The following is a 25,317-nucleotide window of genomic DNA, read 5'->3' on the forward strand; positions in this document are numbered from 1 at the left end:
TCCTTGGTTTTCTCTCTCTTCTAATCATGTGTTATGTGTTGTTACTAATTATTAGTGTTCTAATTATTGACTAATTAATCCATAGTTTATTATATGATGCGAAATGATTAGTCTACTGTGTCGGCAGGCTAGTGAGAATATGTTAGTGTTGTTACTTTTATGTCCGCATATTATATCATGATCTTGTTGCCTTAGGACCGCTTTCTGAATGAAAATGTCTTTTGAGTTGTGACATTAAACTCCTTTTAAAGTTTTAGTAAAGTACTCTTGCGAAATTAAGTATCTTGTATCATTTAAGGAAAAAATTGACAGAAATAATCTCGACTATTGCCTCTGTTGTATGTCATAATATCGTGCTTGACTATGATAGACTTCGATTATGAGATTTTCACTTGACCATCTATAACTAACAATATTCATTTTCTTTTGAGACCCTCTTTTTAAAGTGAGAATTCTCAAATCTCAATGTATACCCAACAATAAATAAGGGGTAAGGTGGTGGGAGGTCTATTTTTTAATTACCTAAATTTATCATGATTCATAATATACGTAGTATAAAAGTATTTTATTTTAGGACGGAAAAAAAAGCATTGTTTTACTAGAATTGCTATAAAAAAAATAATAAATAAATAAATAAATAAATAAATTAAAATATATATATATATATATATATATATATATATATATATATATATATATATATATATATATATAATCTCTTGTTATTTGAGATTATACCTCTAGTTGACGCATAATTAAGAATATTGTAAAAAGGTTGACCAAAAAATTGAATCAATTTTCCAGCTAATTTTGGAGAGCGACAATTAAACTTCTAATCCTTACCATTAGTAGTACTAAATCAAATTCTTTTTCAACTTTTGAAGTTCAGACTTTCAACAATTCAAAAAGTTGTAAAACCTAAAAAATGAGGAATACCATAATCTTTTATGACTCTAAAGTTGTCTTTATATTAAGAAAAAAACAAGGAAAAACTAACATATATAAGCTCTTATATTAGTTGTATACTGTATGTATTTAGTAGTTTGATTTGATTATAAAAGTCGTCTTTTTCTTCTTTGATAATTTGGTACATGAATGAAGTAGATCTTGTTACAATAATGTGTTATACTGTATTTATATATATGTACGTACATATCAATTTATCATATAGAAACAAGGTGACATAATTGACTATGGAACAAATATTTTGTTTTGGTGCAAATTATAAGAAATCAAATAATTTTTGGTATTTGCTTTTGAATAGTCTTTGAGATCATATCTAACTAACTAGTTTTATTTATTTTAATTATTGAATCAAATTACTCCATAAATCAAGCTGATTGACAACTACTACAACACTGCTTCTACAACTAAGCAATATTAATTCTTAATTTTTTTTTATTGTATTTATTTATTTATTTATTTTCAAAAAGAAGAAGTGATAGTAGTGAAGTCATTCTTTTTAAGTTGAAAATTAAATTGGAATATTAAATTTAAGGCATGGGGTGGGACATTGATGCCTTGATGGCAATACCCCAACTAGCGGCAATTCTTATGGTAATTGTTATCCATTGGATCTTTGGTTCATTTCCATAGCATATTCTTCTTCATACTCTACCAAATTTGTACAAGTGATGCCTACATATTGAGCAAGGTATCTTCAAATTATAATTTTGTGTCTTGTAAAATGCTTTTCCTCTCTTTGAAGTCTTTTACAACACTAAAACATCGGAAGCTGTGGGTGGGATAGAAAAGGCGATAGATATACCTGATTATGGGTCAGATCGCTACTAAATACTTTAGTCAATTTTAGTTAGTGCGACTGAGTTATGCGACATTTTTGGGCTAGCGCTACAAGCTTTTATTTTGAATAGAAAATCTAACCTAAGCCACTATAGACTAAATGAACCTTATTACGTAGTATATAAAAAAAAGGTTTATTAATGCAATTTTGCACACAGGCCCCTCTTAGAAGGCTTAATCAAATAGCAACATGAAAGAGGATCAGATATAGAAATTAAAGATGTTATATCTCATTTACACTATCATAGTATTAGTATCCAATATATCTATTCAAATTTAATATGTATGTAGTATATGTTAATCTTCTCTTATATATATTATGGATGTCATATGATTCCTAGTTAATAAATTAACTTTCAAATTTCCAAATAGTTAAATGCTAATGGAGGCTTCAATTACATGCATTGCCAAGTCATTTATGCATAATGCGGCAGTATCAGCAAAGTTGACTTATTTAATGCTAAGAGTCATTTTTAGCTTTGTGTGACTTGTAAAGTATGTACACCTAGTAATATATACGGAGTAATTAGGAGATAATTGTAATATACGTTACTATTTTATGATATTCTTATTTGGGAATCAGCATATTGGGTTTTAAATGAACCAATATTCTTGAATCTTTAAAAGATGCTCGATTGATCAAAACTTTTTTGTGAAGTTATTCAACTAACGAGTATGGAGAAAAAAAATACCTAGTTCATAATGTTAGCAAGCTTATAATTACGCTCAATTTTGACTTTTGAAATCCATGCAAGTTCAAATAGAGTGAAGTTCAACAACATTAATGTTAACACTACACAATAAAAGTTGTACTAGTATAACACTTTTTACTATGGTGTTGTTTGACTATTAGATAATGAGATGATGAGGTATAAAAAGAGCCTATATATGCTTGAAAAAAAAATCTTAAAAGATAGTTAATCAATCAAAACTCTTCGTCAACAACCGGATTTGAAATAATTTTATGAGAAAGTATTGTGTGAATTAGGTTCCACCGTGAGACAATATAACGTTTTATATGAATTTCTCATTATCTTGAATTCTAAAATTTAGATGTTAGTTTTTTGACATTTCATGTAGTTTTAGTTTTTTTTTTTTTTTTTTTTTTTTTTTTTTTTTTTTTTTTTTGTGAACGGGACATTTTACTGTAGTTTATTGATAGTTTTATGTAAATTATTACGGAGTAGAATATTTGTTTTTGAAATTCCATGCATAGAGCTAGAGGGTGGACTCATGGGGAAACAAATCCAATTAATACTCTAAACTCTATGAACAAGTATATACTCCTTTTTAGTTTTCAAGTACTCCCTAAGTAAAGTTTTAGTTTTCAAAAAAAAAAAAAAAAAAAAAGTAACGTTTTAAATGGCTTTAAAATATTTAATTTATTTAATCTAAATGTTGCTGTGTTACAATTTTTTTTTTATAGAAGGTACTTAGTATTTAATTTTCATGTGCCTGTCAAAAAAAAAAAAAAAAAAAAAAACCCAAAAAACCCACATGTGAAAATTAATTGTTCTCAGCATGTTGTGTAAAACTCTAATAAAGGAAAAGATTATGCAATGCAATGCAAAGCTACACTTAATGATCAAATTTGAACAAAAATGACATAATTCTTGACATATAATTATTCCAATATTCCACCAATATAACAACTAGCAATCAACTTGTTAAAAATTGACATGAATGAATAATTTCCATTATATTGCATGTACTTTGACGTGACTATCACATGTAGTTGCAGTTTCAAGATTCTACAGGTACACTATCTTGTCACATTCATATAAACTGATTTTAAGTTTTTAACTATTTGTATTTGTATATGATAATATTATCGTATCCAAAAATATATATGAATCACAAGAATAAATCTTGCTTCTACTCATTTCCAAGAATTAATGGGGGAAGTTATGAATCATGTGAAATTTAGATATACATAATAAATCAACTTACATTTCATTTGTACGTACAACAAATTGGAAAGCCTCGACATCTCACCTATTCAATCCACAGTTTAAATTAGTCCATTGGAGAAAAGAAAGGGTACATATATATATATACTATTTAATACCATGAAGAATAAATTGATTAATGTTTTAATTTGTTCTATCTCTTTACGTTATTCTTATTACTTGTAGTAAGGAGTACATACTATTTAATTTTGTTAAAATCAGAACAGATTAGAATAATTCAAACAAGATCTTATGAAATAGAGTATCATATTTTTGAGTTTACTATACATTCCATATTTGGAACTTGTAAAAATTATAATTAATTAGATGATTAAAAAGCACACAAGATCAATGAATTATTAATATTACTTTTTTTTTTTTTTTTGGGGGGGGGGGGGCAGGGTTAGTAATGAAAGCGCCCTATCGAATCGAAACTTCTCCTAAGGGCCTGTTCCGATTGACTGAACTCAGCTGAACTGAACTGAAATGAACTGAATTGAGCTGAACTGAACTGAATTTCAACGGAAGAGAACAGGCCCTAAGTCAACCCAACCCGGGCACGCAGGAAAAGGTCCCTTGAAAGTGGGGCCGAGAGAAGGGTAACAAAATTTCTATTCACAAAGATGTCTCTAGTGGAGATTGATCCCAGTCACCCCAGTCCCACACCAGGCCATCATCCCAATCCTACACCAGGCCATCATAATTGTGAGATAACAATCTTTCTACTAGACCATCGTAATTATGAGATACATAAGCAATTTTTCCACTAAGGGCCTGTTCTGATTGACTGAACTGAAGTGAACTGAACTGAATATTTTATGAGAGAAGAAAATTAAGAACTGAATTGAACTGAAATGAGCCGAGATAAAAATAATCTGAAGAGAACAGACCCTAAATATAAAAAAAATTAGTCGGTATTTTAATTAACACAATATTGTGTGTAGAAATACATAAAAATACAAATGGAGTATACTATATACACTACATATGTGATATGTACAACTACAACGTTGATTTTTCGATATTCGGAGATTTCATCAACACTTCTATCAAGCACTAAAGCCTTTGCTTGTGAAGCCTTTGCTTGTGAAGCCTTTTTACGCCAAAGAGTTTGTTTGTACTCACCTGCGTGCTGCTGACTTTTACGGAGTGTACGTTTGCATTTCTATTAGGAAATTTTGTGAAAAACTACCTATTATAATCTAGAATTTGCGAGAAACTACCTATTAAAAAAAATGTTGTAATTGACTACCTAAATTTTTTAAAATGTTGTAATTTACTACCTTTACGCCGGATTATGAAGGAGTTTGACCAAAGTTCTCCGGTGTTGACTTGGTCACGTGACCATCACGTGACACTTACCAAGGGTCACGCGACCAAGTCAACACCGGAGAACTTTGGTCAAACTCCTTCATAATCCGGCGTAAGGTAGTAAATTACAACATTTTTCGAAAATTAGGTAGTCAATTATAACATTTTTTTTAATAGGTAGTTTCTCGCAAATTCTGGAGTATAATAGGTAGTTTTTCACAAAATTTCCTTTCTATTACTAGTACTCGTATTAAGAACATGCAACAATTCCCTAAATTTCATTACTATCATAACTTTGATTAGTCAATTATGAACAACTTTTACCTTTTGTATCAATTAATTTATTACATACTAATAAAAGCGAAATAAAGAGAACACTTATCAATAGTGTATCAAAAATTTCCCCTCCAAAAAGACCTTAAAAAAATTCATTGTTACTTAACAAAAAAAAAAATATTTGTAAATAAATTATGACATTTGTTTTATATAAAATATAAGTCTCTAAAATATTAATGTGTCTATATGCTTTTATTTTTAATATACTCTATGTATAATTTTCAATACTCGAGTCATTATATTTATAAATTATTTTAATAATATTATTGTTGAAAATAATTAACAATCGTGCATTGCACAAAATTTAACCGAATTTGCATAAGATAAAATAAATTACCCAAAGTAAAAAAAAAAAAAAAATAGTTTTTACATAGTAAAGAGAACCGAGATATTGCAAATTGACTTTACCAAAAACCTTTATAAACATATAATAGTATCAATTTGTTCTAACAAACAGGCATTTGAAAATAAATCACATACAAAGATCGACAATTACCTACGAACAATCGATTAAGACTTTTGTTGTTAATGATAATATAATATCACACCGTCACGCGGCTCATACCATTAATAAAACCCCAAACGATGACCAAATTAAATTTTATAATTATGAAATAAGACGAGGTGCATAATTTAGCAATAATAATCTTCAAAAAATCAAAAAATAGTGGAAAAAGCTAGGAACAAGTAAGCACGTACACATGTGTTATGTGTTATATAAGATTCTTTTTACCGACACTACTTATAAATTGAAATTGAAATAGAAATTGAAAATGAAATATTATATGTCAATGAACAAAGTTGGAGGCTTAGGTTTTGTGGATTCTTTTCTCGTCTAACACTCATTGAGTATCCTTCCAAAATTCTCTTTCCCACATGGAAAGACAACCGCATTATTTGTCATCAAATACTTATTAAAAAAATTGCCAAGAAATGAGCACTTACTAACCACTATGTTGTATTTTAAATTGCGAGGTGTGTTTGGCATGCATTGTTATAACATATTATTAATTAAACTCCCTTTTACACCTTCCTTAATTATATGTTTTTATAAAGTAAGAAAAACAAAGTGACTTACTGAACTGAGCTGAACTGAATATTTTATGAGAAAAGAAAATTAGAAACTGAACTGAACTAAACTGAAATTAAGCTGAAGTGACGGACCCTTATATATTGGTATGAAATCTTAATTAGGTCAGGTCGAGTTATCTGATAAGATGTTCTAAAGAGGGAGGAGCGATAAAGGTACATTGTTCCTTAATTATATGTGTTAATTTGCTAAAGAGGAAGAAAAAGGTTTGAGGACTAGCTAGGGATAAAAGTTGCGTGATATAATTTTTTTGGATGTTATGTCGTATTAATTTTTGTCCATTTACGTACACTTAACATCAATCTCATATTAACGTACTGTATTTGTTTAGAATACGTTAGATCGAGTTACACTATATATTAATGTGACAATTAATTTGAGATGCACAACATACGTATGAACGATGTATATATCTACGATAATCTACCTAGTAGTTATAAATAATCAATAATTTGCGTGCCCTTTAACTTGATCAAGTATGTACATGTCTATTACCTTGTTACAAGTACACATTAAGAAGAAAAAAAAAAAAAAGGTTTTAACATAACAATAATTTGAGGAGAAATTTTAAAGTCTTAAAAGACCATCTTTTGCCGTAGTCTCAGACAATGATCACGTAGTTGCATGACTTGCATCATGCATGTACATAAGAGCATAGGAGATCTTTCATTCAGATCTCACCCACCAGCAATAATCAATCTCTCTTATGTATTGTATGTGCTATACACTTAATTAAAACCCTCATTATTCAAAATATAACTAACATGATGTTTCATAAATTCTTCCAAAATCTCATTATTATGTCTAACATAATATATAAATTAATTATAAATAATATCTATCCCTTGCAAACTTGCAATATATATGGCATAGAGAGTATCATTTCTATTAATTATTAATTAATTATATGCTTGTTTGGTTCACGTATAAATTGAATTCTAATCTTTTTAAATGTGCATCCTTAGCTTTTTCAATCACAATATAATATTTGATGAAATTGACTGTCATCCTATCTTCATTCATTATTCTATGGATGAATTCTAACGATTCTAATTAATTCCAACCTTGGATTAAAAAAAATAAAATAGGGTTAATTAAATGTCCAAGTCAAAGGGTATAAATCACCGGCATAGACGAGCACATGCATGATCATGGTCTTAAAAATGTCTTCTTTCTGTCATTAGAACTTATATTATAATTAATTAATAGGCATTGTCAAACATTAACTTAACAAACTTTATAGTCTAACTATGGATGGCCCTAACTAATAGCTTGTCTTTCAATTGTAGCCCGACCCATAATATATAATTAATAAGGTGATGAGGAAATTTGTTAATTATTATTATTCCTTATCCATCCAAATTAGAACTGTTACAATGGAATAGAAAAAAAAAAAATTAATAATAAAAAAAAATAATAAAAAAATAAAAGTAGAAAATTTTCTATGTTTTTAATTTACTTTTAGTCTTTTAATGTGTTATATACAACTTTAGATACATGCAAAATTTTGAGTTTTTTTGTTTTATATTATATCCTTGGTCATACTAGTAAGATAAACTTCTCATGTTGTTTATTATTCTGTATTTTAAATTGAGTTGATTGTCTCATGATAAACACAAAGTTAATACTACTAAAATTATACAATCAAGTAGTATATTCTTGCAAACATGAATCAAAATTATATGTTAAGTCAAGACTAATTTGAGTTTTGAGTTATAATTATTTAGGGTCATACACTCATACTACTCTATACTATAATTTTTAAACCAAGTAAATTATTCCATTTTTTTTAAAGGCCGATTTTTAATCGAAATGAAAAAAAATATTTTGAGAAAAAAAAAAAATAATCTCAAAAGAAAATGATGTATGAGTAATTAATATTTTGTTATCTCCAATCTCATGAAAACCCAACATGTCTAAAATGTACTTTTTATATAGCGACATAATTGTACAATTATGTGTTCCTATAGTAAGCCCATGCAATTTGTGTAAACATCCAATTGATTAAACACTCCATCTACTTTTCTTCTCAAATGTCGTTTTGTGACTGCTTATACTGTTACAATTGACTACCCTTCTGTTTTCTTTCACCTCTTCCTACTAACATTGCGTGATTACCGTTACTATACTAATTTAGGAACTTTATTGGTTGATTATGGTTGTGTTTATTAGTTGTATACTCATTTACTATATAGTAGAAGTATTCAATATAACTTTTTTAAGGTTGCTAGCCGTAAGATGATCCGGTTATATGCTTCTACAAGAGTGAATGGTCATCAATTAGTCATAGGCAGAGGTGAAAATAGTTCGAAAGATGGCATTAGGCCGGACTGACTCAAGGTGTGGTATGATATCGGCATGATGTAGACAGACTAGACACTAGACACCACATGAAAATTTATTGTGCGTGTTAGGCCTTGACCCACTATGTTTAGAAGAAGTACGATAAGACAAGACAAAACATGCTAAATGAGTGAAACTTGACTTAGGCACGCAAGCACGACATGGCTTGATTGGCATGGTGGTGCATGATTTTTTTTTTTGAAAATTTTAACATGGCATGACACGTAATTCATTGGCTAATCCTAAACCACGTGGACTCGGGCCCTTTAGCACGAGACCAAGCACATACATCCTATATCTTTAATTACTCATACTGTAGGTACTATTCAATAGATCGAATTATTCAAAAAACAAAGTACTATTTCAATACAAACATATGAAAGGGCAATTAAAACCAATACATTATATGTTTACATTTATACCATATTCATCTTTGTTTTGGCTTCTTGTAAACTAAGCATATCTCATCACAATCATTTTCAACAATATAATGTCAAAATCAGAAATTAAATTGTGATATAGCACAGTAATGAACTTGTAAGGAAGTGGCAAGATCAACGGTTCAGATGATTACAATTTGAATGAATTAAACAATCATGGATCATGGTTTAATTTAATTTAAACTATTATACCATGCATGTTCCTTAATATAAATATCACAATAATGTAATAGCCCCGAGACTTTTACCTTCTTAACAGTAGCTAAACTAACTAATTAGTTGCTTTGAGCCTTTGACTGCTTTTATGTAGCTTCTACAATCACGATTGTTGATAGAGTATACAACGTATTTCAAGATCTCAGCCATTAGAGCGTAATAGAGTATTAAACAAATTTCTACACGATTTCAACCATTAGCTTAAACTTTTCGTTAAGATGGTCCTTTAACATGCATGCAATTGTTTTATTAGCTACATACAACGTAACGAAGAATGTCCTTTCAGGAACATCTCTTTCAAAATCAAGTTTAGAAATGGCTTGGTAGTATATATGTGTCTTTTCTTTTAGATATCAATCTGTTTATAATCTATAAAATCCAAACCCAATCTATAATTTTGTTCACATCTTCTTTTAAGGACAATAAATTAAAGTCCATTTATCAAAATATGTTTCCACTACCAAATTCTTTCACTATTTCCATCTTTCTTCTTATACATTTATATAATTTATTCAAATACAAAGGTTTTTCTCAATGATTATGTTTGTCATCCACGTTCTTTCCTCAACAACATAAAGTGCCTTGCTATTCAACACAATTGTGAATGTCCTACCAAAATGTATTGCAATTTAGTTGTATTTTTATCTCTTTAATCTAACCTATGTACTAATCTTAGAATATTTCTTTATTTTTTACTTTTTTTTTATGACTTTGAATTCTAAAATCTACTTCGTATCTTTTATTGAGGGTTACCTTTTAGACCTGAAAATGCATACAAGTATTAAGAGTAGATAATAGGAAATGTAATACTCGGTATTACTTTTTTGGTTAATATGTAGAAGTAAGAGTATAATTTTGATTTAGGGAGGGAGAGAACTATGCAAAAAGATTCACGTTAATACTTCATATAACACAATGATTTTCTTTTTCTATTTTAGTGGCGAAACAATAATTTTTTTTTAATTATTTTTTTTTTTATTTTTTTTTTTTTGTTGTTGTTGTTTAGAGAGCTACAAGGACAGGTGATGAGAATCAATCCCATAAAATCAGAAAGGAAGCTTTAGCCACTTGAACTAGTCTTCACTCTCACAAGGGTATAATAGTCTTTACATATTATAAAAAAATAAAAATAGGAACAACATTTTGAATTCCAAAATAGGACAACGGGAACTATATTATGGGATAGAGGGAATGGTTCATGGAATTCAGTGCAAGAAGCCAATCAAGCCATGAGCAGAGACATAGAGCTCAATTTGGCAAATCTTGATAGGTTGAAGAGGGCCTATCTTAGGTACTTTTGGAGAGTCATATCTCACATAAGATTACAAAACAAAACTACAGTATTACTTTATAAGTAACAACATTTTTTTCTCAAATCAATTGATGAATTTAATCGTACATAGAAGACTGTCCTATAAAGGTTGATAAGAACTCTCAAAACAACTATAAAGGTTCACAAAAATTGTTTATAGGCAAAATTCTACTATACGAAGTATTTTTACTATAACGGTGACTTGTAATTACGTTTACGGATAAATTATGAGGCGTTCAAGGTTCAACTATACATGCATCTTTGCCAAAATACGCTAAATCAAAAGGGAAACCATGAAACCAGGAGAGAAAATATAAACTTACTCACTCATGAGTTGTATTGTTTCCTTCACTCGATGTATTAATACGATCAACCTCAAAGAAGCTCATCGATTATTCCTAGAATTACATCTATGAACTTGTGCGTGATGCAACATCAACAAATTATGAATCAACCTCCTGTATAGCTGTGATTACTTCATTGATAGAAGCAAAATTCCTGCGTTTCTTCATGAGCATTTTCCCAAAGTTGAGCGCCTTCCTCTCACAGTCAGCTCGTTTGGAAGCATCAGTAATTGATTCAAAGTCCTCAACATGCGCCACACCAACGATTCTCCTGTATAACGCAAAAATTGAAAGATGATCATTGAATGTTCATCCATCCAGATCACAAAAGAGTAAAGGTAATCCTGTCGTAAAGAAGCACTAACAGGCTAAAAAAAAACAATGGGTTAAACTCACCTGATCATTTTGGCAGAGCCAAATCCTAGAGAATCATGGAACAAATCTTGCATATATTTTGTTTGCACGAGTTTCTGAACATCAGGATTGTTATAAATATGTGGAAGATATGCCTCACCAGGTCCATCCTTGTTTTCATCCCAAAGAGCGATAAATTTTTGGTGAAATAGATTCCAAGTGTCACCAAGAGTTTTGAGGATCCATTTCTTGTAAGCCTATGAAACATATTGAAGATTAAAAAAAATATGAGCATATTGAAAGCCTGAAAAACAATTATCCAACAGAAATATGTTTTTTTTAAATGTAGTTGGATTTTCTGATTCCACAATGAAGCAAAATCAAAAGCATACCAAGGAATATATGAAAAAGTGCAATTTATTCTCAGTGAATTAAAGCATAACGCTTAGGCGTTGTACTTTTGAAATGGATCAAAGCTGTAAAATCTAATTGATATAAGCCAGAATACACACTAATTATATAAGATTAAAGTTAATTTGCCCGTGTGGACAATCTTCCCGCAAAAATCAGTAAAGTGAGCCAATCAATCCAAAGGGGTTGTCTTCCATCAAACAACAAACTTTACTCCCTGCTCAGTCAGACCAGGCCAAGGGGAAAATACCAAGTGTGTGAAGGGTGCCAAGCAATCTTGCAAGCTTCACGACGAAAGCAAGCAAAAAGGAAATAAAGATTGGGAATATAAAATTAAAATTAGTCATAAAGTAGCGTTCAGAAGGTTTACAAAACTAATGTCTTTTTAAAAAAAAAGGTTTACATACTAAAGCGTTTAGACTTTAGACAGAGGATTTAAGGAGATAACAGTGGAAAGGAGTGTGATGAATTCATTTTCAGCTTGCCACCTAATCTTTCCTTTTCACTTCTTTCCTTTTCCTCCATCATTGATCTCTAAATGATTCAATTCAGTATTAACAGTCTAGAAAAGCTATAATAATATTATGATGCTACACTTTAGTTAACCTAGATGTTTCTGCACATTTGTAAATTCCAACACAACTCAGTGAATCACAGTCAGAAAGAATATATCCAATATCCATCTATTGAAAGGATGACGATGAAGAAAATAAACTATGAAACATAATACTTGCAGATATGTTAGAAGTTTTCAGATAAATGAGAGTTCTAAACTCGGCATCTACCAAACAATGCTTTAAGCCTATGTATGTTAAAGATCCACTATTTCTCAGCTCAATATCTATTTCTCTCCAACACATTAGGAAAGGTAAAAATATGCTTGTTGTCAACTAAGAGATGCTCCAGAGGACTACAACTCTGCAAGGCTTATCTTATCATACTTCAGAATAGGCTACATTTCGTTATCTCCCCAATACCAGTTCCCACCACTGCAACTCAGACTTTGCAGTCTTTGCCAAAAGTATAATCCTTATATTGCCTGGCAAGCTAATGTAAAATTATCCTCAGAGTTTCAGTACGTTGATCCTCCAAGGATCATAGGCAATAATACATCCCAGAGCAACAAGTAGACAAGGAAAAACAATGAGTAGATAGATTGAGCTAACCTTTCGGTCATTCTCTTCATTTGCATGTCCATCTTGAGCAAAGAAGGCCAAAATAAGGTTTCCCAGATAAGCTCCTATGTCAAATCCCATCGGCCCATAGAAGGCAAATTCTGGATCAATCACCTGAGTTGAATCCTGAGTGACCATGACAGAACCAGTGTGGAGATCTCCGTGAATAAGAGCCTGTGCTCTTTCACAGAACCTGTAACAAGGAGCAATAATTAACTCACGCTTCTTCTAAAATGGATCATACCATAAAAGAACTTTTTTTAAAAAGCATTATTTAAAAAGCATTATTCTGTTCAGACAGAACATTTACTTGGATTTCAACTGAGCAACTTCAAGCTTCAAATCATTGTCATCACGAACAGCCTCGGCATCACGATCAAGGTGAGGAGAAGTCCAACGGTTATACTCAGATACCTTGTACGGATCAGAGAATACAACCTGCTCAGTAAGCCGGCACAACTCCACATTTCCACAGAACTCAGCAACTGCAAAAACCATTAATTATACTGAGGAAGGATGCATTTCGATAGACGTAAGACCAACAGAAGATAAATGTCAAAATATACACAATGATGGATGAGAATCATGAGATTTGATCTATCCTTGGAAACATGTACTAACTCAGAACTCAAATAGCATACAAAACCACAGTAGAATCTTCAATATCAACCTGGGTTACTCAAAATCTTCAATTCTTATCAAGCACCCTTGTCAGATCTTCAACACAGACGCTAAACACTTCAATTTGGATCAAATACACGAAATTTTTTCATAAATATAATGTAGTGACATTTGACACATACAATTACCCAACTCTGAGTAGCATAGAGTTTGACAATATTGTAGAGCAATTAATTGAAGTAAGAGTAAGAGGCAGCCATAAAGAAACAAATTTGACTTATAGTACTAGGTTTATACAGAAACAGGAGTGGTATAAGAAATCAATAAATTTTGTTCCAAATAAAATGAATCAGCAAATGGCATTGTCGAATGAAAACCACAAGGAACAATAAAACAGAACAGCAAAAAGAAAAGCATGTACCTCTTTTTTTATGCTCCGTAGTGGTAGTATAAAGAAGAGAGGTATAGAACAAAGTCCTTGACATATATTCTGCCATGTGTTCTGAAAGCAATGGATATTCAACTCCAGCAATCAAACCCTTTCTAAGGATGATGTGTGGAGGCTTCAAATAACGCATGCCAATCAAAGACATTGGACGATCAAAGTGATAAACCTCTGGAACATGAGCAGGACACAAGCGACCATGTTCTTTCAATGTCACCGCCTCAAAATAAGCACGTTCTTTTGTCATTGGCCATGATTCGCCAATGCAGCGTATGTAAGGAAGTGCCTACAACGCCACATATTAGTATTGGATTCCCTAGTTTATCACGAGAGATAAGATAATCACACAGCCAACAACAATACCACTATTCTAAAATAGCAATGTACAGAATCAACAAAAATAGTTGAGTTCATCGCGAGGGTACACAAATTCCATTCTCAGGATAAAATAAGTAATTCCTTAGTTTATTATGAGAGACGAGATAATCACACAGCCAACAACAGTACCCCTATCTAAAATAGCAATGTACATAATCAACAAAAATAGTTGAGTTCATCGCAATTGTACAAAAATTAGTCCAATTCTCGGGATAAAATGATCTTTCTACAGATTCACAGTGCTAATATCTTATTCATTGCCTGCTTATTTTGTTCACAATTTCTTATTTTAAAAGTAAATTTTTCAAGCATTAGGTTTAGCATAATACAACAAAACTCATTTTCTCCACCCATTATATTAGGAATGGAACACTAACAAATTCCCACATTTCTACTAAAAAGTAAAAATAAACACCCCCTTACTCCGAAAAATATACTTCGTCTAACATTCTCCTTAACCCTCATTAGAAAGATTTGCCACAATTACACCAAAATTTAGTGTATGATCCTATCACCTTTTCCGAACATTTTAAAATAGTATACATACACAACTATTTCCGAATTCCGAACAGAGAGTAAGTGTTTGATAAACCTTATTCAATTGTTCCAACAATGTATTGAGATAAATCACACCTTGCAATTACTTACTATTGTAATTGACTAATTTCACATTTCAACAACACATGATTTCACAACTTCTATCTATGCAATTAAATTCATGTAATCATCAAATGTCGTAAAATTACAGAACAATACTAAATAATCCTAACAAAAAACATTCACCCATTACAACAAACAATTATTCCAACAATAAAGTTCAAAACTTTATAATCTACAGTAAACAAAAGTAATAAAAATTAATCATTTTTACCTGTTTGATGACAACAGAACCAGAAGGGGAGACAACGATGTAGACAAAATTAAGGTTACCATCTCCAACTTCTTTGATCTGAAAGTTGTCGGAATCACCAAGTATTGAAGACAGAGAAGGGGTTGCTTTTATATACTCAACCAATGATGTTTCATTAAGTGGTCGGAACCCATCTACCGCCGACATATTTTCCGGCGCCGGAGAAGTATTAGAGGAGAGAGAGAACAGTTGACTAAAAAGACTGTTTTTTGTGTGTTTGTTTGACAAGAGTTTAAAAGAAGGGAAAATGAGGCATTAATGGTGTTGGAAGAGTTTATAGAAAGTGAGAATAAAGTGAGGTTATTTGGGGAAGTCTAGGATAGGAATACTTTTCAATAGTTGTAGAATAATTGAATCTAGTCTTGGTTATGGGATACGTGGAAGGTTTGTTAATAATCGAGTTGTTTAGATTTAGTTAATATTGGTTTATCTTAATTTATCTTATTTGACTGTTTTTAGAAAAACTTGAACTAATTTTAAGTTGTTAAATTTTAAACTTACATTTTATCTTATGACAAATAGGGCATTTGATGTTCCATATCAAGATTTGTTCTTGTCAATCCGATTCAATTCGCACTAGGATAATAGATGACATCTAACTAGACATTCTATTTAGGTTTAAAGTGAATTATGTTAAATTGGACCATCACTTGTATTAATTTATTACAAATATACAACATACATAGATCAATTTTTGGTCAAACTCGTACAATATTATAGATTTTTAGTTTTAATTGTTTAGGGCCTATTCAAATTTATTGAAGTGAAGTGAACCGAACTGATTGAAACTGAACAGAACTAAACTAAGCCGAAATGAATATTAGAAGGAAATTGAGGGCTGAACAGAACTGAACTGATTGAAGCTGAAATAAAGTGAAGTAAACTGAACTGAAATTAATCTGAAGTGAACAGACCCTTTAGTCAATTTATAGAGATAACAAAGCTATATTGTAGTTCAAAAACTTTTAATTATCGGATTAATTGAATGTTTCAAGTCGAGCCAATGTTGCTAAATTGAACCAACTCCACCTTGTAACCCAAAACATACATGATCCATCCCATTCCTAATCTTAAACCTCCTTAAACCCCACCAAAATTAAACCCCCAAAAATGGCAGCAACTTTTTCACCTTCTTCCTCAACCTGCAACTGCCACTTCCTCAACCCAGCACTTTTCAATGGCTCCTCTTCAAATTCTAGCCAATTCATCAACTACCCACTTCAATTCTTCCCTAAAGGTATCATCTTAACTCTCTCACTCTTCAATTGAATATCTGGGTAATTTGCTAACTTTGATTAATCAGGTCGGAAGTTTCCGTTGTTCAAAGAACACAAATTTGAAGCAAAAATGAAGGCAGTAAATGGGGCGAAAGCATTCAATACGACATCTTGGGATGAAAAACCCTCTGAAATACTGCCTGATGGTAAAAGGGTGTATTTGGATGAACAAGATATTGTCACATTTCTTGACCCTCCTAAAGAACTCATTCCTTTAGACCCTTCTTCTTACAATCCTGCTTCATATCTGTGGTAATTTCCTAAATTGTATCCTATATAATGTAATTGTATTTGCTAAATTTAATCCCTTTTTTGTTTGTTGTAATTGTGAATTTGTGAGGTATCATTTGCATTATTTGGTTGTTTTTCTTATTGACTGTTCAGTTTAAGTACATAGTTTGACAAGATTAATAATTTTGTTTGGATAATTTGTTATGATTGAAGTGCAGTAGTGTAGTGCAGTTGGGAATGACTAATTTTGTTTGAAAACTATGGTTTGATGATGGTTTTTAATAGGGGTACAGTGAGTCTTTTACGTTTTTAATGTCTCCTTATTACTAGGAAGAAGATTTCGGAAATCCCAGAAGAAAGACGGCATCGTTTACTATACCTCCTGAATCCTAGGTATAACTCGATTGCCTTGTTTCGGTCTCTAATGTTGTTGCCACTTTTTTTTTTGTTGGTCTCTAATTTGATTGTGTTTGTGGAAGCATTTTGAGGAGCTATACTTGAACACCTCTTGCATAGTTGCATTGTGATTATATCTTGCTTCATAGGTCGTTTCCCTTATGTCTTCTGCTCTTGTTGACAATTGTATGGAATAATGCAGGCTTATATTAGCTGCTTGGGAGGTTGCTGGAGGGCGCTACAATGATGCGAAGTTAGCTAAGATGAGCTCTTCTAATTTGTTGTCTGGTGAAAATGATGCATTGTCACTTGAATTCTGGAATTGCCGTAAAAGTGGAGGTTTCTGTCTGGATTTAGCTTTTTTTAATGTGCTGAGTGTTATCTTGATTCTTACTGTGACTTGGGAGAAATTTTTGACTGCTTTTCAAACAATAAATAATAGGTCCAATGCCTCTTGGATTAATCAAATATTTGCAGATGGTGAGTTCTCTAATCGGTCTACGCACTTTCTATCTCCCTTTCTTGTTTGGAGCTTTGTACATTGTTGAATTCTGATTCCAGAATTATGCATTGTTCTGTTATGCTAGGCATTATTTCGTAAAGATGGAAACATATATGGAAGACTTATTGGTAAGAATTTCTTACCTTGATTGTGGAAGATCATTCTCATTCTGCTTGCAAAATCTTCAGTATTACAAAGGAATAATTTGCTTTCTAAATGTTAGTGAAAGCAGTCCAACATAATTGGCTTGAGCTGCACTTTAATTGAGAATATTTTGAATCCCTAACTAAAAAAAAAATACACCGAAGTAATAATTTCTACCTGGCTTATTTCTATCGGCTCATTCCTTGTATTCTTTTTTATTTGCGGACTAGGGACATAGTTTGGGAAAATGGAATTAGCCACTTCCCCTGTTCTAGATTTCAATTACAGTTTTCTGATCAAACAGGACTAATATCTACTGTTTGACTTTTGTCTATATATCAGTAATTCCAACTCAATTACTTTCCTATAATACTTGAAGTAGGAAAGTCATAAAGCTATGACAATGAAAAAAATAAGATGTGCGAAACGGCTAAACCATGTTATATGGTTGTGGTATCTGCATTATCTACCTTAATTTAGGAAGAAGCTTTAAGATTTCTGTATTGACCAGTTTAAGAGGTTAAGACAAATTCTATTGCTATTAAACAACTATCCCAGACAATTTAGCCTCATCTAGGGATAAATGTTAACATAGATGAAGCCGGTATTTTTGTCACTAGCATTTATGCTGGACAAATCTTTTTGCATGCTACAACTGTCTACATATAGGTAAGTTTAAGATTCAATGATTGTAAAACTAGAGTAAGACTTGAGATGTGCTTCTTCAATCTTACATCATTGCCTTCGCACCAGGGCCCATATTTGCATCTACCACAACCGATTCATAATCTGATTGGTTTATTGTGCTCCTGTTTCCAGCCAATTCCTTAATTTTAAGTGAATAAGGCCCTGTAGTCAGCAATCATATGATTCTTAACCATTGCTAATGTACACTTTAGTTTTCCATTGCAGTCTGGTGAATGTGCTGTTTTTTAGATAATTTAAGTGCAAGTGCAAATGCAGGTGTGTCGCTACTGGCTCGAATGGCAACATCTTCCAGTCCACTGTATTTTACTGTAAAAGAAGTTAATGAAGTAATGCCTACTGAACAGCCATGTGATTTAGCTTATGAGTTTGGGGATGGATTGTTGAATCTCAATGATTATCCAGAAGGTTTCCCAATGCCAGGTGAGATTACAAATTCTCATGCAAACATGCATTGATATTCCACTAATTATGTAACTTCAATTTGGATGCTAGTGCTACGTTATTTTCTATTTGTGTGGCAATATCAACATACTTTTTATAGTTGGATATCTATTTGTTTGTATTGCATTTTCTATTCTACCGTCTCTCCATTCTTTCATTGCATAAGCTTTGCAAGTGACCTGCATGATTAGCATGAATTGATTCTTGTCACTCTAAGCAAACTTGCATTAACCTATTTTCTCTATTCTTCTTATATCTGGGATTCTGGGTCCAACTTTGTTTCCTAATGGTGGTGTTTCAAAAAAATTTGTAGTGTCACCGTGCCATATTGTGTAGTCTGTAGCAAAGCAATTGGTGATCATCAGATCATGTATTCATGTGTTTAACAGATATAATCTCGTTTACTGCTCAATGCATGATTTCTCTTCTTAGTATTTCATGTTGAATAATCAATCCTAAGTTTTAGCCTTTGAGGTTCTTTCTATTTGCAGCCAAACATCCATGGCCCTTCAATGATCAGGTTGTCATATATGTCCGTCATCTTGGACCTGGGGTTAAGGTTGGACAGGTATGGCAGGAGGGCCTAGCATTGGAACAAATACCCAAGAAGCTTTGTGGTGAAATCTTAATGGTGAAAGATTATTCTGTGTCTAATGGAGATGGTAGCTAGATGTCAGCAATTCTGGATACTCTGATGGCAAAAAACTGTTGCTGCTTCCAGATAAAATCCACCTGTAGAAACTGCAGCTTTTTATCCGTTTCTTCGTACCCTTGAGCATGCTGACCATCTCAGAGTTGTATGAAGGTTGTTGTGATGAATATGGGTTGAATGAAGAGTGTCAATATCAAGTTTATATTGTATTATACAAAGGAAACCTACTAACACAGTTACACCCTTGCAAAAGGCATCAATTTTGTTGCTTTTTGTGCCTTGCAAGTGTTGTAAGTTGTAACCCAATGTAGCATCCAACCTTCATGTATGGCTCTCTCCAGTGATTCATGCTTGATTGATATGCATTTCTGTCAGTTTCATATTATCGACAAACCTTCATGCTTACTATTTTTCGTTGCTTGGATCTTTCATTTTATTTTGGAAGCTTGATTGAGCCAGGTTGCATTTGAAGCATCAATCTTGTAAACTTTATTGGAAAAAACCCTTTGGGATAGACAAAAATTAAGGACTCTTCTTCCTTAACATCACAGCCCAAATTATGGGCATTCCACTACCTCTCAATGAGATGGATACCCCTTTTGGGGGGCTCATTACACATGGAAACTTCTCAGTTAAGTGAGGCAATTAACTCGCTCATAATCTCAAACTTGAAGTTAGGTGTTTGAGACACTCTTCACAAAAGAAACATAATCCTGTTCAACATTTGTCTTTTATGCAATTTGCAAAATGAAACAATTGATCATCTTTCTTAGTCTCTCGGTTGCATTAGAACCAAAGAAATTTGAAACATTCCGGTATCAAAAAAATTGTTGGATGGCTCAACCTAGTTTCTAAAATTGACCAAAATATGGAATATGTATATTAAAAAGAGTGGAATGCTATTATCTTCCGTAATGAAACCTTAGACATCTTTAGGATTTACTACCGAGCGCAATTTGCGTTCAATGAGTGGCACCAAAGAAGTCTCGTAAGTACCTTTTCCTCCAAGGGATCTCCCATTTCGAGATCTCATAATCATTCTTCTCATAGTCAACAATTTTTATCATCCATTCTTATATCATAGAAGACCCCTCCTAGCAATTTCTTCAAACTTATCACTAGAGATAGGAGTAGAGCATTCATCAATCATCTATGTTTAACCTCGGAACGCCAAAATAATTATAGCGGAATCTATTGCTCTTCATTAAGGTGTCCAACTAGCTCTTCAATGTGACACTCATTGAAATCGAAGGTGATAACCGATTAGTCATCAACTCAATAAAAGACATTTGGGAATTACCTTGGCAAATTGAACATGTTACCAAGACACTCGTTCTTTCCTTTCTCGGTTGCACAATTGGAGTATTCAGCACGTCTACAAAGAGATAAATCACGTAACAGATTGGATATCTAATGGAGAGATGAGATTTTTTTATTTTTATTTTTATTTTTATTTTTATTTTATTTTGAGTTAAGTATGGATCTTATGTTTGTAATTCTTCTATTTTGTTTTTATTCTTTTTTCTGATACATTAGGACTAACCCATGTAGGGAAGTATTCTTGATTTTTTTTTAAGAAAAAAAAAAAAAAAAAAAAAAACTCTAAATTATTAACAGGCATTAAGCAATTTTATGATTTTATTATTTACCATTTTACAAAAAAATGTTGTAAAAAAAAAAAAGGGACATATCCAAGCTTCATGAAAATCCAGCAAAATTTTTGGAGGGTTTAGGGCATCGTCTTCTTCAAACCCCCATTTTATTTTGTGAACTTCACCAACTTTGTCACTCTGCTAGAAATTACCAGTACCCATTTCTTCAAATCAATGTTGCAACCCCTGTAATTTTCATACTTCCGCCCGATTTTCTCTCTCTACTCAATCGCAAATTAGGGATTAGGGTTCTTCAGATCTTACAATTTGATATCATAAAATGAGTTTATTTTTGAGATTAAGGCAACAAATCCCAACTGGGTTAATTCCAAAACCCTACATTTCATCCCTAATTTCTTCAAAAACCCTTAATTCTACTTGGGTTTATCGCACTTATGCTCAACCTGCATTACAAGAAGAGGAATTTGAAGAAGTTGAAATTGATCCCAGAAAACTCCCAGCAGATTATGACCCATCAAAATTTGATCCAACATCCCACCGTAGCCCACCGAGTGATCGTGTTTTTAGGCTAGTTGATGAGGTTTCATCTCTCACATTGGTAGAAGCAGCTGAATTAGGGACAATTTTGATGAAAAAAATGGGAATGAAAGAAGATGAAGTTCCTGTTATTGGGGTGTTGAATCCTGGGGCTGCTGCTGGGTTAGCTCAAATGGCGGCGAGTTCGCCTGGTGGGGATGCTCAGGAGGAGAAGAAGGAAGAGAAGTCTGTGTTTGAATTGAAATTGGAATCATTCGAAGCGGCTTCGAAGATTAAGGTTATTAAGGAGATTAGGGCATTTACCGAATTTGGATTGAAGGAAGCTAAGGACTTAGTCGAGAAGACGCCGTCGATTTTTAAGAAGGGTGTGCCTAAGGAGGAAGCTGAGCAGATTATTGAGAAGATGAAAGCTGTTGGAGCTAAAGTGATCATGGAATGATGATGAATTAGTTGGTTGCAATGACAGAAGGTAGTCTTTTTGAATTAGATAATTTTTTCGACTTTGATCAAGTTAATGGAGGTACTTCTGTACTGCTATTTTTGTTTACTGCATCTTGGTTGTTTGAATGAAATCTATAAATTTGGCCAGGAAAAATTTGCCTAATGTACAATGTAGTTGTTTAATATTGAAGCCTGATGTTTTTGCCTTGTTCGGTATGTTATAAACAGAGGTTCTGCAAAGTTGTTGTTTCTTTGACAGCCTTTCAATAAGGATCAGGATTATAGTTTATTCAGCTTTCATAGTATGCTCAAGTTGCAATATATTTTGATTATGTAAATCATTCAAGTGATGATTGATGTTCATTGTGTCTACGAAAGCTCTTTGTCAGTGAGTTTTTCATTGTGTCCTTAGTGTCATGTATGTAGCCTGTGTGTGATGTTGAAAGTATTGTGAAAATATTGCTTAATACTGAGCTAAAACTGATGTTATAATATACTATGGAAGGATTAGAAAAGGATATAAGATCACCTTTGTTTGGCATCCATTTGTGCCACTGAAGAGAGCTTTGCTGTTCTAGAAGGGTGAAATATGAATGTTACAATTTAGTGATTCACAAACAGATGATTCGTTCGATTTGTCAAATATGTTGAACTTTTGACAGCCCCTTACGCACCAACATTTAATTTCTTGTCGTTAGCATGTAGGTATTCTATCTGGAGAGCATATCAAACTTCTTATAAAGTTGTTACTTCGTATGACTGAAACTGTAGCATATTAAGGACACCTACCTATTTATATCATAGCTCAGGAGCTCAGGACATGTTTTCTCTACTGGCAGGGACTACTTGACTAGTGCCCTTACAAGTTTTAATAAGCTGCAGATTGTGGGATATGTTTCTATGTTTTATCTCCTGCAATTGGGGTGTTGGAGTCCTCATGTTTGGGGGCATTCTAGAGCATAATACGTAGTACATGCCTTGTGCCTTAGACCTTTTCAATGGGACAGGACCCTAGTTATGACCCTATTCCGGCTCATATGTAACAGGGTCAGGCCCGGTTTATCTATTTCAGGGTTAGGATCTTTAAAGGGTCAGGTCAGGGCGGGGCAGAAGGGGGTCATATTTATTGGTGAAACGAAATGAAATTGTAACTTGTGGGTGTCTTTATCCTTTTTACTCATAAATCATAATGCACATCTGAAACCTGTAGCGCTATTATTTTCTTAATAAACTTCATTGATCCTCTTGTACTCACGTAGGAACTCAATTGGCATCTGTATAGAAGTTGAAGCCTTTCCCTCGCTGACATCTCAATGTTTCTGCCTCTTCTCCAATTTCTTTAAAGTACAGTGAAAAAGTACATCTTGTAGGTGTTTTTCTCCTATGGATTGCTCAAGTCTACAACTCTACATACAGCTTATTACTCTCTACTTACTCTTAGATAAACTAGTTGTGGCATTTTGATGTGTCTGCTTCTTGCAATTCTCCCCTTTCTCCCTCTATGATATTATATGATCCCGTTGGCAGGTTATTGTGTAAGTAACTCGACTAATAGCCACCTCAGTTATCTGTTTTGGTATATATGACTCTTGATTCCTGTATATTAGAACTGTCCTGTACTTTTGCTCCAAAGCAAATGATCACCCTTGTTCTTGGCCACCTTGATTGCCTGCATTCTGAGGCAGGTTTCCTATCTTTGCCATTGACCCTATGTTGCCCTGAATACTCATGATTACTACAAAGCATATACTACTATGTCATACCAGGTTTTTGCTTCAAAGCAAATGAATAGCAATCTTCTCTGCCGCCCCTGGCTGGTGTCCTCCTGAAGTCCTGATGTAGTGATACCAAAATATAAACAAATCACTGAATCAGTAAATTAATTTCCTGTGCTAAATGTATTTCAGCACAATTTGGTTAAGAAATATGGAGGTCCACACTTCATAATTAACCTCAATAAAAATGTACGTAATAATGTAGTATATGTATTTTAATAACCCTCTTTAAAATTTTCAGCTGTGAAATTCATGACTTAGGGCCTTTTCTCTTTAACTTAGGGCGAACTGAACTGAACTTATTAGAGCTGAGCTGAATTGAAGTGAACTTATTAGAGCTGAGCTGAATTGAAGTGAACTTATTAGAGTTGAACCGAACTGAAGTGAACTTATTAGAGCTGAACTGAAGTGAATTGAATATTTTATGAGAGAAAGAAATTAGAAGCTGAAGTGAACTGAATTTATTCGAGCAAAACTGAATTGAACTCATTAGAACTGAAAATAATCTGATGAGAACAGACCCTTAATTTCAGTTTAGCTCAGCTCAGCTCAAATCAGTCAGTTCCTAATTTTCTTCTCTTATAAACAATTCAGTCAGCTCATTTCAGCTCTAATCAATTCAGTTTAGTTAAGTAAATTAGAATAGACCCTTATTGTTGATAACATTTTTGAAAATAATTTGCATACCAGTCATATAAAGCGTTCATTTGCCTAGGCATTTCAGAAACCGCGTAACCTAAGAAAATTGATTCTTTTTTTTTTTTTTTTTTTTTTTGACAAAGGATACAAACAAATTACATAATAATATTAAAGCTAATAAAGTTAGTCGCCGCTTCTCCAGCTATCAGGTGAGCTCTTTGAACACGCTGCCAATCCGCCTTGTGTATACTACAGAACTGAAAGGATGAGCCTAAAGAAAATTGATTCTTGAGGCTCAATTAGTTCTCTCTTATGATGCTCTTATACCAAAAGCTAAACAATATAATCATAAAAATATACCGTACTTCGTAATACCATACAAAGAAGTCAACATAATACAAAGGTTTTTTTTTTTTTTACTTGCAAGTTTGCAACACACTTTCAAGAAGTAATTAGTGAAGATTAATTGATGAACAACTTTTAAACGCTATAGAATAGTTAAAATCTTTACTCAATTCATCCT

At 32.5% G+C, this 25,317-nt stretch overlaps 2 protein-coding genes and 1 pseudogene across 4 annotated transcripts; 2 read left to right on the plus strand and 1 right to left on the minus strand.

Moving 5' to 3' along the window:
• Positions 1-10,966: 10,966 nt before the first annotated feature.
• LOC145618336 (methylthioribose kinase-like) lies at positions 10,967-15,743 on the minus strand. Its single transcript, XM_081673114.1, has 6 exons — positions 15,400-15,743; positions 14,127-14,436; positions 13,395-13,569; positions 13,076-13,277; positions 11,541-11,755; positions 10,967-11,415 (listed from the first exon to the last, which is right to left on the minus strand). Exons 1-6 carry the CDS (start codon positions 15,583-15,585, stop codon positions 11,244-11,246), a joined length of 1,260 nt encoding a protein of 419 aa, XP_081529240.1. The 5' UTR covers positions 15,586-15,743; the 3' UTR covers positions 10,967-11,243.
• A 729-nt stretch (positions 15,744-16,472) lies between these two features.
• Positions 16,473-20,187, plus strand: LOC145618344 (uncharacterized). 2 transcript variants are annotated; one of them, XM_081673123.1, is made up of 8 exons: positions 16,474-16,675; positions 16,742-16,967; positions 17,277-17,339; positions 17,545-17,681; positions 17,785-17,822; positions 17,930-17,972; positions 18,952-19,116; positions 19,629-20,186. In XM_081673123.1, the coding sequence occupies exons 1-8, from the start codon at positions 16,549-16,551 to the stop codon at positions 19,805-19,807; spliced, it is 978 nt and encodes a 325-aa protein (XP_081529249.1). In that variant the 5' UTR covers positions 16,474-16,548; the 3' UTR covers positions 19,808-20,186. The 2 variants fall into 2 exon arrangements, with proteins under 2 accessions (XP_081529255.1, XP_081529249.1); XM_081673129.1 differs by lacking the exon at positions 17,277-17,339 and having other exon boundaries at positions 16,473-16,675; positions 19,629-20,187.
• A 1,255-nt stretch (positions 20,188-21,442) lies between these two features.
• LOC145618360 (uncharacterized) lies at positions 21,443-23,657 on the plus strand (annotated as a pseudogene). The gene is made up of 2 exons (XR_014107905.1): positions 21,443-22,408; positions 23,640-23,657. The product of XR_014107905.1 is annotated as an uncharacterized LOC145618360 (transcript).
• The last annotated feature ends 1,660 nt before the right edge of the window (positions 23,658-25,317 follow it).

Source organism: Chenopodium album, chromosome 3, assembly GCF_948465745.1.
Source record: "Chenopodium album chromosome 3, dcCheAlbu1.1, whole genome shotgun sequence".
NCBI classification, from domain to species: Eukaryota; Viridiplantae; Streptophyta; class Magnoliopsida; order Caryophyllales; family Amaranthaceae; genus Chenopodium; species Chenopodium album.